The 17,049-nt window shown below is 38.5% G+C and overlaps 1 protein-coding gene across 3 annotated transcripts in view; it reads left to right on the top strand.

Moving 5' to 3' along the window:
- Window positions 1-17,049, top strand: part of ADAM23 (ADAM metallopeptidase domain 23) — a 172,160-nt gene that overhangs the window by 65,636 nt on the left and 89,475 nt on the right. For all 3 annotated transcript variants that reach the window (XM_050752825.1, XM_050752826.1, XM_050752828.1), the window contains exon 4: window positions 16,370-16,433. In XM_050752825.1, the coding sequence (XP_050608782.1) occupies window positions 16,370-16,433 (64 nt within the window). The remainder of the gene's footprint in view (window positions 1-16,369; window positions 16,434-17,049) is intronic.

The raw sequence follows: 17,049 nt of genomic DNA, 5'->3' as shown, positions 1-17,049 counted from the left end.
ACAACAAAGCCTGGGCGCCAGCACATCTGTGTACAAGATGGTTTACTGAATTTTTTAAACACACTTTTGAGACCTATGACATAGGACAAAAAAAGATTCCTTTTAAAAATATTACTGCTCATTGACAATGCACCTGGCCACCCAAGAGTGCTGATGGAGATGTACGAGATTAGTGTGTTTTTATGCCTGGTAACACAACATCCATTCTGAAGCCCATGAATCAAGGAGTAATTTCAACTTTCAAGTCTTACTATTTCAGAAATACATTTTGTATTACATTTTGTAAGGTGATAGTTGCCATAGATCGTGATTACTCTAATGGGTCTGGGCAAAGTAAATAGAAAAACTTCTGGAAAGGATTCACCATTCTGGATTCCATTAAGAACATTCCTAATTAATGGAAGGAGGTAAAAATATAAACATTTACAGGAGTTTGGAATAAGTTGGTTTCAACCCTCATGGATGACTTTGAGGGGTTCAAGAGTTCAGTGGAGGAAGTCACTGCAGATGTGGTAGAAATAGTAAGAGAGGTAGAATTAGAAGTGGAGCCTGCAGATGTGACTGAACTGCTGCAGTCTCATGATAAGACTTGAATGGATGAAGAGTTAAGTAGTTTCATCAGATGGAATCTGCTGCTGGTGAAGTTGCTGTGAACATTGTTGAAACGACAGCAAAGGATTTAGAATATTACATAAACTTGGTTGGGCAGAGTTTGAGAGGATTAACTCCAATTTTGAAAGAAGTTCTACTGTGGGTAAAATGCTGTCACACAGCATCACATGCTACAGAGAAATCTTTCATGAAGGGTCAGTCAATGAGACAAACTGCATTGTTGTCTTATTTAAATAAATTGGCACAGCCACTCTAGCCTTCAGCAACCACTGATCACTCAGTTCAGCAGCCATCAACATCAAGACCCTCCACTGGCAAAAAGATTACTACTTGCTGAAGGCTCAGGTGATTGTTAACGTTTCTTAGCAATAAAATGTTTTTGGATATAATGCTATTACATGCATAATAGACTACAGTATAGTGTAAACCTACCTCTTATGTACACTGGGAAACCAAAAAATTGTGTAACTTGCTTTATTGTGATCCTTGCTTTCTCACGGTAGTCTGGAACAGATCCTGCAGTATCCCCAAGGTATGCCTGTATCTCAGTATAGTCGGGATCATAAGCTTTGCTTTTCTTTAGATTCATTGTTGGTGTTATCATCCATGAATTTCACCTTCCCGTGCACAGACATCTCTTAATACAGTAGGAGAATATGGGAGTCAGAAAAGGAAGACATTTATTGTCATTATGAACTCAGAAATATGTTTTCTAGTGATCATCAAAACAACTGAGATTGACATTATCCAGCCATGGCAGTTTTGATGATTGAAAACAAGGTCTGTTTTTTAAAAATCAAATACAAGTTTGCAGATTCTTCCAGAGAAGGGCATGGGATAATTTCCCTTGCCATTTTATTTTGAAACCAGCTTTGTTATGGTTGCATGCTCCATGGGATTTGCTCCGTGTTGTGCCACACACAGTCTTTGCTCTTCTGTGTCCTTCCATAGAAAAAAACAGTGTGGGGAAGGATTTGGTTTGTCTCACACTTTAATCTTCTGCTCCTGTACTCTCTGGTCTGAGAGTTCACTATTTTGGTAATAAAGTCAGATATAGTTCAAATCCTGTCTGGTCTATTATTTCGTGACATTTTTGAACTTTTCCATACTTTGGCATCCTCCAAGAACTTCTTTTTCCTAAGTTTTACTCTTTTAATAGAAATGGACTCCTACATGAACACTGGAGTCTAAAAGTGGCCTAATAGGCTTGCTATTTTTAGAGAAGGAGAAAGTTGCCTTTTGTTCTCTCTGTGCTTTTCGCCTCCCACATGTTCTTTAGAGTTTTTTTTTCTCCCCCATTCTGGTCTTAGTAGTGACAGCTTTCTAATTCCAGAGGCTCTTTCCTGGGTCTGTTTCTGGCTCAATTTGTCTCATACTCAATATTTTTAATGTTAGAATTGGACTGGGGTCTTCTGTTTCTATTATCTGTAAACATTTTAGGTTTCTTTTCCTCTAATTTATGAAAATTATGAAATATACACATAAAGGAGTGGAAAATAAATTCACCCAGTTTAAAGAAGAGCAATAAAATGGGCATTCCTATATACCCACCATCCGGGTTGAGAAATAGAACATTGCTTGTGTCTCAGAAGCTCTCTGTGTTCCTCTCAGTCATGTCCCCCACCCCTACTCCTACCCAAGGTAACCTCTCATCCTGAAGCTTACATGGAAGATTTGGGCATTTTTATTAAAAAAAAAAAAAAGAAAGAAAAAGCCAAGTAGTGTTAAAAAAATAGTAGCAGTAGAATTTTCAGGAAAAAATAAAGATAATATAGATGCATTTTTTTTTCTAACATTCCACAAAAGAATAATTTGTTTAGGATTGAGGAGAGAATTAATGCTTGTCTTAATTTGCTCAGGCTGCTATAGCAAAATTTCATCAACTGGGAAGCTTCAACAACATTTATTTCTCACAGTTTTGGAGGCTAGGAAGTCTAAGATCAAGGCACCTCGAGAATTAGTTGCTGGCAAAGACCCTCTTCCTGACTTATAGCCACCTTCTTGCTGTGTCTTCATATGGTAGAGAGAGAGAGGGAGAGACAAAGTTCTTTGGTCTCTTCTTAAAAAAAAGTACTAATTTCATCACGAGGACTTCACCCCTTTGCCTTCATCTAAACCTAATTACCTCCCAAAAGCCCCATCTCCTAGTACCATCACACTGGGGGTTAGGGCTTCAATATATGAATTTTGGGAGGGCACAGACATTCACTCTTGAAGGATTTCAGCTATTCATGCTGTGTCACTGAAATTAAAACTAGTGTAAAAAGTTCACATACATATAATGCAAATATTCAGTGAGCTGGCACCCAGCCCACCCTTGTTTGATAAGGAATAATTGGAAATTTTCTATTTTGGCCTAGCAGTTTGAGGGCAGACAACTTCTTCTGACCTCATTTCCTCCTGATCTTTGTGGACATATACCAGCAGCATTTCCTTGTCTTACTATTTGTTATAACTTGCTAAAATAAAAAAATCACACACACACACACAAAACATACACCTAAACACACATATGCACTTTCTTTGTAAAGCTCTGTTTGAAATAATACTAAAGATGACTGTTGCTGAAGTAATCTTGCAATCATGTCTGCTCTCATCCTTTGTTCTTCTTTCAGCCACACATTCCCAGTCTTCATGGGCTGACTGCCTGGGATTGACTTTTGCCTTCACAGATACTGATCTACAAAAGATAAGAGACAGAAAGTAGCCTGAGTCTCAGTTTTCTTGCTGCTACTGCCGTGTGCTATCTCAGACCCCTCATTGCTTACGCGGAGGCTGAGCCCTGCCTCTAGGACCCTCAGGTTCCTGTGGATTCCTGTCTTGAGTATGATGTGCCATCTTGTTTTTTTCCGAGCTTCTTGACTTGTTGACTCTTCATCAACAAACATTAGAATGCCTACTCTGTCTAGGCAGCTATACCAAGAACTGTGGATGCAATGTGGTGCCTGTCCTTTTTATGGGATGGTTATTTGGAAGAGTCTTGTTTGCTTATCTAGTGTCCACAGGCTGGTATGATCTCTAGCCTTTATAGGCATTTCTCTTGACCCAGAATTTTGACTCTACTAGACCACAAGCTTCTGGGTTTTTCCTGGAGTGGCCACTTCATTTTTCTACCCCTGTCATGAGTTACCAACCTTGGTGTGGCTTTCCTGGATGTGAATCAGTTCATTTAGGACTTTTCTCCTATCTTCTATAGTCCTAACCATTCTGGTTCCTGGAACTGATACTGATAGTAAATTCGCCATAATGGATGACATACAGTTAATGCTAGCATTTCTACCAGGGTTCTAAAAATGTCTGGTTTTAAGATTAAATTAAAAATAGTCCCTCTGAAAGACCTAAATAGAATAGTTTCTCTCTTTTTCTGTGTCAGTCTCTTTGGGATTTGGCTGCTTCTGGAATCTTATAAAGGTTTTGCTTTTGATCCAAACACTGCAAGGCACTTTGTGAATGTGAGTAAGATAGGCTACATGGACTGAAAATTTAAGACCATTTAATGAAAGTTGTCTGGCTGTAGGAAAAATGCTCATTTTTACAAATTGTCTTAAAGCCTTGATTTATAGATCTGTTGTTCTGCATTTTTCTACTACCACTGATTTGATTTTATTACTGGTACATTATATTTAATTAGGATAGAAGGAATATGTGTGCTTATAATTATTTAAAATGATTTCAAGACATATATTTAGAGAATCTAGTGCAAATGGTTAATAACAGTTAAAAGATAAAAATTCAGTTTTAGTATTGTGCAAAATGTCTAGACTCTATAATTAGCCTGGAGTAGATTAAATTATGCACCTCTAATCACTATTTTATACATGTCTTTCAAAGTGACATCAGTTGTCATCAAATTTGCTTATTATAAGATTTTGCTGGATGAGTACTTATATTTTCAGTATATTTGTTTTTTAGTGTCTTTATGATTAAAAACATGTTAGCATGACTCTTAAGTTTTTTTGAATTTGTTTTAGTTACAGTTAAGTGATAGTTTTGTAATGTGTTGTCTGATTTTGAAAAGACCACTTAAATAGGTTGGTGTTAATGCAACTGAGGCTTTAGCAGATCTTGATCATTAGCTCTCAGATTAATTTCTATGTAAAGGAATTTTGTTATCAATCTAATCTGTAGAAAGAGTGTATCACTTTACATCTCGGTAATTGAGGTACAGTCTTTTAGTTGAGGTACATAGAAATACGTAGAATTAGAAGAAAAATTCAGCAGCTCCTTACAGCATATAAGCAATATGAGTGGAACTGTTCTTTCAGCACCTTCTGAAAGAGATGGGCCTGAAGTCATCCCAGTATGCAATAGCTGATTATTTGACAAAGCATGTATCAAATTGATGAAATTATCAAATAGATGCGTGTGTTAATAGTCCTCAACTTCCAGTTTATCATAGGTGTATAATTAGGGTAGGAGATGATGACAGTCATACTCATATTCACTCTTTTAGACTTAGAAGTTTCCTTAGAGACCCTATAATTCAACATTCTTGGTTTTTGTAAGGGAGAAGACTAGTCTTACAATGTTAGTTACTTCTCTGAGACCTCAGAGATGGTCAGCTCCTGGGTGCCTGTTTAGTGCAGGCATTCCCCTGTGACTGGGGATATGACAGTGAGCACAGTGAAAAAGGGCCAGTTAGCACTTTCGTAAACCACACTGAATCTGAAAGTTCACACTAGCTGAAAGAATTCTCCTTTCCAAAGAAGTTACAAATGACTGGTAGTTTTTCCAATAAATTCTGTAATTTTCAGAGGTATCTTAGCTTGTTATTATTTTTAAATGGTACATAATTCAGAAGAATGAAAATTCTGTTAGAGAAATTAGTTGTACTTTAGGTAAATCATGACTTTTTTTAAACATTGGAAGTCCCAATGAGTAATTTTTGTGATGCCATGAAATGTGCTCAGAAGGTGGGCTTATTTGAAGGTCCTTTTTCTAAATGGCAATTTAAAAAAATAGGTGCCATTTTGTATGATAATCGTCTTGTACCCACATGAAGAAAGCATTAAAAATTCTCTGTTCTCTTCCTCTTCTTGCTAGGTTATGTTCTTATCTACCATAATGGTTTGAGATTACTGTAGAAGCATGTTTCTAATTGCTGCATTGTGACAATTACTTAAGCATATCTACTATTTAAGAAGAACCAGCCTGATAAGATGGCTTATGCTTCTAATACCAGCACTTTGGGAAGCCAAGGAGAGAGGATTACTTGAGCCTAGCAGTTGGAGACCAGCCTGGGGAGGATAGTGAGACTCCATCTCTACAAAAAAAATAAAAAAGATGAGCCACGCATGGTGGCACATGCCCTTGGTCCCCAGCTACTCGGGAGGCCATGGTGGGAGAATTGCTTGAACCTGGGAGGTTGAGGCTGCTGTGAGTCATGCTATTTCCACTGCCTTCTAGCCTGGGTAACAGAGCAAGAGCCTGTCTCAAAAAATAAAAAATAAAAAGGACCAAGATTATCATCTCTAAACATTCCTGTGTTATATGTATGAAGGTTACCATGATTGCACAGAATATTGTTTTCTGTATAGTACAGAGAAATCAAGGGTGACAACTTCAGATGCCTTTTACTTTACAGGGCTGTGCAGACGTGCCCTTGGTCTGTCTCTTGGGGATTTGCTCTACAGAGGCCCCCTGTCTCAGTTCAGCCAGTAGATATGTTCCAGGCTCAGGTTTTGGTGATGCAGTAGAAATCAAAAGTTGGGCTTCTAGGTAGGACAAAAAGAGAGAAGGAGAGCACACAAAAGACAATAGTAGTTGTTCTACAAAAATCTTACTCTTCCTTTATTAAAGCAGTGTAAAATTGCAAAGTACACATTAGCATTTACATAATAAATTTTAGGACAAACATATATAATTTACAGTGAAATAATTTAAAGAAATGGCAACATTTAGGTAAAAACCTTTATCTTTGTTAATCATTGCTTTAATTTTCATATTTTTGTTTTTTTCTCTCACTCAGTCTCTTTGGCCGTTAATTGAATGAGTGGAGGACAGTTAAGGCCACATGTTTTCATATGCGGAGAGGCTGCTCCTTAATGTCTTTGCTGGTTTCTTGCCTTCTCTCCTGCTGCTAACATTAATTACTTTGCTGATGGCTCTAATTGACCCAGTAAAAGAATCTTATCTGTGTTCAGCCCTTCCCAGGCCCTGAAGTCTTTCCAGCTTCTGCTTGCTTTCAGTCTTTATAAATAGCCTTTCAAGTTCTGAGTTCTGGTCCTAGAGTTCCCTTTCCTTTGAAAGTCCTAGGCCGGGCCTGGTGGCTCACGCCTGTAATCCCAGCGCTTTGGGAGGCCGAGGCGGGTGGATCACGAGGTCAGGAGATGGAGACCATCCTGGCTAACACGGTGAAACCCCGTCTCTACTAAAAATACAAAAAATTAGCCGGACGCGGTGGCGGGCGCCTGTAGTCCCAGCTACTCTGGAGGCTGAGGCAGGAGAATGGCGTGAACTCGGGAGGCGGAGCTTGCAGGGAGCCGAGGTCGCGCCACTGCACTCCAGCCTGGGTGACAGAGAGAGACTCCGTCTCAAAAAAAAAAAAAAAAAAAAAAAAAAAGACAAGAAAGTCCTACCCCTTGCTTAAGCCTGTGGATCACTGTTTCTAAACCCACCTTTTCAATACTGTTGCCCCATATCACTGATGCCCCAGCTCAACTGGACTTTTAGCTCTTCCCTGAATATGCCTCTTTGCCTTTTCCTGTTTTCATGGATTTGTACACAGTGGCCCCTGTCTATAGGATCTTCTCTTTCCTGCCAATATTTCCCTGTCCAAATTGTATCATAGAGACTGCCTAAGCCCTGCTTCTTCACTAAAGGGTTCCCTCATCATATTAATTGAAATTAATTTTCTCCTTGAGGGCTGCTTGATGCTTTGTTTGTTATTTATGGTCGTAGGCTAAATGCTGCCTTGGCGTATTTTAGCAATGAGATTATAATCACCTTGAGGGTGAGAGGCATTTTGTTTCTCTTTTTGTCTTCATCTACTCCCACCAGCGGATGTTCAGCGAACATCCATCTCATTGAGTTTAGGGGATGTAGGGAAAGCCTGGCCAGCTGCTGCTCCCTGTGTGGTAGGTGGTGGTATTGTGAATGTCTGTGGTTCCCGGCATTTCCTGGACCCGAACTTAATCCTTAATTAAATAATTCCTTTATTAGAGGAGCTATGCTTCTTTTCCCTTAAAAATGTAGCTTGTATTATGGTTTCTTCTTAAAATGGCAGTATACATTCATTGTAAAAATTTTAGGTAATACAGTTAAGCAAAAGAAAGAAAATAAAAACTATTGAAAGTTCTGCAGGAAACAGTAGCCCAGTGCTATATTTGGTATACACCTTTTCAGACATTTTTCTGTATGTGAATGTGTACATATAAACATACTCCTAAAAAGTTGCCAAGCATAGTATTCTTTTACTTTTCTTCTCATTGAATGATGTTGTGAACATCTTTCAAAGTGTCTGTGAAAGCACTAGAAAGCTGCTGTCACCTACATCATGCATGTTATTGTTTTTGTCTAGCCATTTCCTCAGGAAACCCTTATGAGTGGAACTTGTGGAATAAAGGGTGAACATGCTTTCAGGGCTTTTGATACCTATTGCCAAATTGCCCTCTGCTTGCCAGTTTTCCTACATCCTTGCCAGCAGTGGCTACTGTCATTCATTTTTATTTTCTAAAGTGATGGGGGAAAATGATCTCTTTCATGATTTTAATTTACAGGTATTTTATTGCTAGTGCAGCTGTAGGTTGGTATGTGATTGATCACCATGAATATTTCTTTTGTTTTTTTCACGAGTTACATGTTGTATACATATTTCTTCATGTTTATTTAAATCCAAGTTTATTAGTAGGTTATATATGTATGTAAATATGTATGTATATTCATATACATATATCTCTGTATACATTATACATATATAAGTAAATCCAACTATATTTGTACACATATAAAATTTGTTGTTAGTAGAAATTTTTCCACCTAGATTATTTTTAGATTTTTTTTGTTGGTTGTACATGTAGAAATGTATTTTGTTTTTGCATATTTATCTTGTAACCAGCCACCTTACTAACTGTTATTATTTCTGATAGTTTTTCTCTTGGTTTCTTTTTTATTCTTTTGGCTATTTTATATATACCTAGGAAGAATAGAACACCATATAAACAGATGTGCAGTTTTTCTGTATAGAATGAAAAATGAAAAAAGTAAAGAATGAAAAAAGTTAAAAATGAAAAGAGTTATTTTCCTAGAATGTGGCAAAAACTGGACTTGGAAGAGAGTAGTTTCTTCTGTACAAGGTTACCAGAAGGCGAGGGTGATCATGGATCCTCTTCTGTTCTCTGCAATTTCACTATGTGTGATGCTTGCTTTGTAGTTATGTTAATAAATATTGGATGTATCAGAAAAGAAGCTGGATTAGCAATATTCACCAACTATGTTCATTATTAGCTTTGAAATTTGTTCATCATAGCATTTCAGTGATGTGTAACTATGTACAGAAGATATGCCTTTTTAATTTGGATCCAGTTTTCCTTATGTTTAATTTTTTTTTTTTGGGTTTTATGACATACAGGGGTAAAACTACATTGTGAAAGTAACCATGATTCTGTCATAAAGGAATCTCAAAATTACTGGAAACTTGGAAAGACACTGATAGCCACAACTAGTAATGTGTTATCCACTTCATATGGTCGGGCTTTAAGTTAAGGGGAAGAAATGAAACATCTTTCATTTTTTATTTAAAGATTTTTCTTCTGATACCACCCCGCTCAGAAGGGAACTCTCACTGGCTTTTATCGGCTGATCAAGCCAGCTGAGTGAGGGTTCTCAGCTTTTATATCACCTCAAGTCTCCTAACTCCTCCTTTCTCCACTCTACAATTGGCTTGCAGGCCTGCCTATGTTTCTTGTCCTTATTATACTAGGGTTTTCTAAACTTCATTATGGTTAATGGGACCATTACCTGAGATGCAGGAGTACTTACACATTTACATTTCCACTGCAATTTCTCATGTGGTTTAGGAGCTCATTAAATTTCTCTTGTTACCCAAAGAAAAACCTCTACACCCTATTCATGCTAGGAACATTCTCTGCCTGCAGTTCTGTTCCTATGAAATATGCCCACACTTGCCAGCCCTTGCCTGGCATGCCATCTTTGTCTGACTTAACACAAAGCCTCTATGCAACCTATAATTATTTTCACCCACTTAATATATCATTGCTATGTGCTTAAATCCCAGCCTCTCCATGTTCTTGATCTTTTAACGTAGCTTAAAAGTCTTACTGTATTGTTTACACTCAAAGGAGTATATATTTTTTAGCTGAAACAACTTTTGGTATAAAAACTATTTTGGGTGGTATGAGTCTAAATTTTTAAAACTTTAGGAAAGTAATGGTTGAAAAATTGTTATACTTTTAAAGTCTTCTGTTACAAAAAGAAAAAAGAAAAGCAATATAAGCGCAAGCATAATCATAGGTTACAAGCTTATGTTTATATGAATATATTGAGTTTAAATTCTGTGTCTGTCTTCATTACCACTTACAGTAATTATCTAGTGAATTTAAAATATCTTACGTGTATAAAAGGACAAAACAGAGAAGCTTCTAATGGAAAGAGGGAGCGGGCGCGGTGCTTCACTGTGGCTTCATGGAGCCTTGGGCATAACAATGTCACTATGCTCGAGGCTTCATGAAGTTGAGGGTCTCCACAGTGACAGCATTGGTTGTCATTAAATGAATACAATGTGGACCTGGAAGGAAGGGGTGGTAGGAGACTTCTTGGATGAATGTCAGGGCTCATTTGGGTGTGATTAGGATTCCCAATACTGAGAAGTTACGCACTGTCAAGCAGAAGATAATCAGATGACTGACTTTGCATGAGAAATATGAGCATCTATGGTACTCCTTTTCTAGATATCATTTAATTTTTCTACTGTTTGTTTAACTTCTGTTCCAGTCCCAATTTGAACACATATGGAAGTAACTTACATGTTTTACTACTGAGAATTGAATTAGGGTATTTGTGCTACTGTTTACTTAGGAACAAAGACGTATGGCAAGGTGCGTGACTGGTCACCACCTGACAAGTTCAGTGTCTTGCAGTGAATGTGATCTCATAGCTTCCTGACTTCTCCATCTTATACTGCTGAGTCCTCTTGCCCAGATCTGCCTACTGATGTTGTGCACTGAGAGAGCCTAAAGCACCTACTCAAGGCTTTCCTAAAACAGTGGTTGTATTAGTCCATTTTCACACTGCTGATAAAGACATACCTAAGACTGGGTAATTTATAAAGAAAAAGAGGTTTAGTGGACTCACAGTTCCACCTGGCTGGGGAATCCTCACAATCATGGTGGAAGGAGAAAGGCACATCTTACATGGTGGCAGACAAGAGAGAATGTGAGCCAATTGAAAGGGGTTTCCCCTTATAAAACATCAGATCTTGTGAGACTTATTCACTACCATGAGAACAGTATCGGGGAACTGCCCCCCATGATTCAGTGATCTCCCACTGGGTTCCCCCCACAACATGTGGGAATTATGGGAACTACAATTCAAGATGAGATTTGGGTGGGGACACAGCCAAACCATATCAGTGGCTGTGTGAAACATGATGACAGAACCCAAAAGCAACTGGAGGAGAAGACATACTCACAGACTGCTTGCTTACTAGAATCTCAGCTTTTGAGTATTTTCTACATTGTAGACCAACCTGACTTTCCATGTAGAACTCGAAGTGTATACCTTAAATTTGGCCTTTTGGTGCCTTTTGATAGGGTGACCATATGCCCCAGTTTTCCTACGACAGTCCTTCCTGGTTTATGTGTGTGTGTTGTCCTGGCACAGTGATTAATATGCCTCTTTTCTTTTCCAGAAATGCCCCAGTTTGGATGATAAATTATATGGCCATCCAGTTGCTAGGTTTTGGTGCTTGCTGCTGTTCTTCTAGACTTTTTTTTACCTAGTTCTGCTGGTGAAGAAATGCTGTGTGGGCCTCTGGGTTCCTTCAGACAAGCTTGTTCTCAGCAGCTCACTCAATTTCCTAGTTAGAATTAAACTGAGTGCTTAATACAAAATTTCAGAGAATATAGATTTTAGAACTAGAAAGGAATTCTAGTTCATACACTTTTTACAATGAAGTAAATGATTTTAAGTCATGTAGAGAAAATGATTTCCTTTGTGGTCCAATGTATGTCTTTTCTAGTAGTCTTCCTCATAGCCCAAGGCCTGGTTGGCCACGTTGTTTTGTTCTGAGCAGTTGTTTTCTTTGATCAGCCCACCCCTAAACTTCCCTGACCAGAATTGCTCCAAAGAGAAGCATTTTTGTTTGTTTGTTTTGTTTTTTTTCTGAAATAGAGTCTTGCTCTGTCGCCCAGGCTGGAATGCAGTGGCGTGATCTCGGCTCACTGCAACCTCTGCCTCATGGGTTCAAGCAGTTCTCCTGCCTCAGCCTCCTGAGTAGCTGGAATTACAGATGCGCACCACCACACCCAGCTAATTTTTGTATTTTTAATAGAAATAGGGTTTTAGCATGTTGGCCAGGCTGGTCTCAAACTCCTGACCCTGTGATCCACCTGCTTCAGCCTCCCAAAGTGCTGGGATTATAGGCATGAGCCACCGTACCCAGCCGGTTCTTTGTTTAAATTAAGGGGTTAAAGTTATTTTCCAAAAAACCTGGAATCTACCCTTCTTGGTTAATAGCTTTCATAGGTACTAGGGAATCTTGGTACCTAACTTTTCCAATTATTAGAATTCTTGGCTTCTCCATATGGAACTTCTTTGTAATGGAAGATACAAACTTTTGGGAGTTTTGACCATATGGCTATTTATGTGTCTACTTACATTAGAAACATGAATCTCATGTTTAAGGATTCCAACAAATACACACACATACACACGTCTATACACATACACACAAAACCTTCCTGAGGTAAATCTCTTTTTGTGAATTTCCAATTCCTAAATATAATAGCAGCTCTGTTTGTGTATTTCCTGATAATTGTGGAATTCTTTGAACATAGATTTCTAAAAGATAGATTTGTGATAAATCCTGAAATTAGGATAGTTTAGACAGTGTTTCAGTGACAAACATGAAATCTGAGACTTCAACACTATAATATGTTATCTCTTCCCCACACTGTGATCTAGGGCAAGTTGAGCAGCTCTTTTAGGCAGCTCTTCTCCAACTCATGATGAAAGGGGCTAGGCTGCATTCATATTTCAGTTATGCCATCTGGAGTATGTGGCTCCCAGGGTTGCCATGAAAGAGAGGGCTTAGATAATCCTGCAGGGATTTTAGTGGTCACAGTAGAAGGGCAGACATTACTTCCTTCATCTCTCATTAGCCATGATCCATTGTCTTGGCCCTAACCTAACTGCTGCAGAAGCTGCAAAATGTGGTCTTATCAGGATGCCAGGAAGGGGAAAATGAAATAGCATTTGGTGGACACACAGCATTATTTCTGCCACAGTTCCTTCATTGACCTGATTCTTGGCTCATTTGTCATGTTTCAATAGTTTTATATTCTCCTGCTCTTACATGTTCTTCATATTTTGAGTAAAATCATATTTAGTCTGATTCTAGAGTCACTACTTTGGTGGCGCAGATTCACCATGAAGGTGCAGAGTGAGTGGGTTCAAGAGTTTCCTTGTTCTAGTTCTTCCACTCTCTTTCACTGGCTTTCAACTTCCATCCTACGTTTATCCATTTACTTATAAAGGTCACTCCTCTTTCAACAGATAACCTGCGTGAGAAGCATGGGAGTAGCCACAGAATACAGCTTTTCTGTAGCTTCAGTAATTGAAAAAAGATGTTTATTTTAGAACTTAGGATGTTCAGAGTTTGCCCACAAGTTATTAGCGTCTTCAGAACCAAACATCCAATTGGCTGATCAACAGAGTTAAATGCCAGTTTATGTTTGGGTCCACAATTGCTAAACAGATGAGTATTAGCATTTCAGAACATTCTGTTTCCAACAGGAAATTGTATTAGGACTACAGAGAGCAGAGGTGGAGGAAAGGACAACTCATCTTCAGGCATATGGAGATGTAGATTACCTTTTCCTTCTCGGCTGGGTGGGGCTGGAGACACACCACTGCACAATCAACTGTTCCCTTCTCCCTTTTCAGTGTTTTTTGTCCATCATCAAAAATTACATTTCAATATTATTTCAAAACGTTTATAATTAATTAGGTTACATTTCAGTTGATGTAATTCACTCTCAAGGAAATTACAAAATAATATTTTTGAGTGAGGTGATCAGTCTTGCATGTTTGTGCTGATTTTGCTTAGTTTCAATTTGAGAGTTGCATTCTTCATCCTGTTTCCAAGCCCATATAGCAGGTGTTGGTAGAAGTTTGCTCGTTCAGCAGATATTGATTAAGGGCCTGCTATGCATTAGGCATTATGCCAGGTGCTAGGGATACTGTGATGAGTGGAAGAATTAGTTTCAAGGGAGGCTAGCTGTGGTCAGACAGAAGGAAAGGATGGAGTAAATGGGGATGTGTGCTATTTATAGGAAGTAGAAGAGTGGACTGGCATGGTGAGGAGGGGCATATGGTGGTGTATTTGTCTCAGTGTTTGCCATAGACCTCCTGAAAAGTAGCTGTTTTTCTTCTTTAAGATTCTAAAATGCCAGAGATACTAGAAATAGGTATGTTCATGAGAAAAAGAGACCCTTAAAAAGAGGGAAATAGGATAATTAAAGTGACTATCCGATTTGAGAATTCATGGTTAGAATGCAGTTCTCTGCCCCTGTAATTACAGGCAAAATTAAAATAACGTGGTTTCCAACTCTTAGACATGCTCCAATGATTGTATAGTTGAAAATCATAAATTACCTGTAGAGAGACACAGTTAGAATGCAGTTAGGGAGACCTCTCTGCCTCCTGGTATTGCAGAAGCTTTCCACAGAAGAGTGGTACCATCACCAGCTCTGTCTGTATATCACAGTGCTGGTAGCCAACTTAATTAACTAGCAGTGAAAGAAGTTTCTGCACCCTGTGAGATATTCCCCATGTATACAGAGTTCAGTAATTGTCATTACTTTTGCTATCTGAGGTTTTTTAAAGGGAATGAGTAGACATACCACAATTTAGTTTCAAGAGTGGAATTATCCTTCAATACACATTTGATTTGTGATTTTAATGGGAAGCATGTCTAAAGTTTAAGCATTGACTTCCTTTCTGTGTTGGAAAGGTTGTCCATTAGCAGACACAGGGCACTATGCTGGACATACCCAGGAGGCCCCCAGTTACTCTGTTGACTGGTGCTTTACGCCCCTTTCCAGCCCTCTTCACTGAATCATTTTTAGAATGCATCAGATGCAGCTCTCAAAGTGATGCAAAATCATTGAGTCCTCCCATTCTTCAGCTAAAGAAGTAGTGTCATGGTTTCCTAACAAGAAAACCTACTATGAGGCAAGATTATAGAAAATCAGAATAGCAGAGTAGGGCAGGAGCTGAGGAATCTTCTGCTTTAGCCCTTCATTTTTACATAAGAAGAAATAAAGACCCAAGTTTAGGGCATACAGCTGACTCAGAGTGGGACCTACTCCTCCCCTTCAGTTCCCATTAGGATTAAATGAGTTAATACCATTATAGTCCTTATAATAGTACCTGTGCCATAGTAAGTGGTCAGCAAATGCGAGTTATCACTTGTCATTATTCCTAGTGGTAGAGCCCAAACAGGAACCTAGATGCCCTAATGATGCAGTGCTCTTCAGGAGGCACATATTTTATATTTCCACGTTGTAGAGGGAGAAATATGTTTTAAGAAGTTGAGTTAAAATAGTGACCACCACAGTGCCCATTTATGTGTACCTACTCAGCATACTAGTACTTAGTCTGTACTGGGTAAGTACTAGGCTAAGTACTGCATTTCTTAGCCCAGTACTGCATAGTCTGAGCTAAGTACTGCATATTCATGGTTTCCTTTAATCCTCACAGTGTTCTATGAGATTCACATTCTTGACCATCCCCATTTGACATACAAGTTGGGAAACTTGCCCAGGGTCACACCACTAATATGGGGCTGAACTAGGTTGTTTTTTTTTTTGAGACCTCTACCTCCCAGAGTGCTGGGATTACAGGTGTGAGCCACCATGCCCAGCCTTGTTTTATGTATTTTTAATAGTCGAAAAAAATCAAAAGAAGGATAATATTCCATGACACATAAAAATTATGTGAAATTCCAATTTCAGTGTCCATACAGTTTTGTTGGAATACAGCCATGCTCATTTGTTTACATATTGCCCGTGGCTGCTTTTGAAATATAATGGCTGAGCTGAGTAGTGTAGTTGAGACCGCATGGCCCACAAAACCTGAAATATCTACTCCCTGGCCTTTATAGAAAACACTTGCTGACTTTTGCTTTACACTCTTCCTTGGTGATTACATTTTATGACATTCCAGCGGTTTAGGGCATAATTGTGGAGTTTTTATAGGATCTGTCTTCTCGTGTTACTTGCCTTATGGTTTGTTCCATATTAATTAACATATGAATCAGATCCTGAATAGTGTGTATAAAAAGAGTTCACCGTTAGATTGTCTATGTCTTGTCTTTTTTTCCCTATAGATTGGGGAGTAATTTATTCCTGGATACTGTGTGAGACTCTTGATGATAACCTGTTTTTGTTTCTGTACTAACCATGGATTGCAGCTGTTTGTGATTTGCATGCCCCTCACGTTCATTTATTGAGCCGATTGTTTTTAAACCTCCAAGTGTCTTAGATGCAGAAATCACTCTATTTTCTTTCCTTTGTAGTGGTTTGTTGTCTTCTGATTATGTGGAGATTCACTACGAAAATGGGAAACCACAGTACTCTAAGGTATGGTTACTGGCGTCGGCAAGCTCTGTAGTGTAAGTGTACCAGTCATAGAGTTGATCAGTGCACACTGCATTGTTTTGATGTCTGTCTTGGTAAAATCACCTGTGCTCTTTTACAATGATACTATTTTTAGTGAGGAGAAATTTATTAAAATGTACAAATGTTTGAGATAACATTAGGTATTCAGGACAAAAAATGTTTATTGTTTTTATTATACATACAGTACCTTTTGTGATAGTATAAAGAGCTATTCAGTTCCATATCAGCACCTGAAAGTAGTCAGTAAAGAAGGACGAGGCTCATGGCCATCGAATCTGGATTAGAAGACTGGATGGGCTGTTAGAATGATTCTTTAGTGCAAATGACTTTGCTGCCCAAGAAGGGCAGGGGAAGTGAAATTTAGGTAGTACTTTTTCTCTAACCGTCATAACAATTCTGTGAGGTCAATGTTATTATTCCTGCTGTACTACGGAAGAAATTAAGGCAGAGAGAGGGCAAATAAGCCTGCTTAAGGCCATGGAACATTGAATATGAGGGTACTTGGGTATCTGATTCCTTCATTTGGAGATGAAATTTCTTGTCTTCAGGAAGGATTAATAAACAGCAAGTGAATTTG

Source organism: Macaca thibetana, chromosome 12 (assembly GCF_024542745.1).
Source record: "Macaca thibetana thibetana isolate TM-01 chromosome 12, ASM2454274v1, whole genome shotgun sequence".
NCBI lineage: Eukaryota > Metazoa > Chordata > Mammalia > Primates > Cercopithecidae > Macaca > Macaca thibetana.
This window is presented reverse-complemented; position numbering and strand designations above follow the sequence as displayed.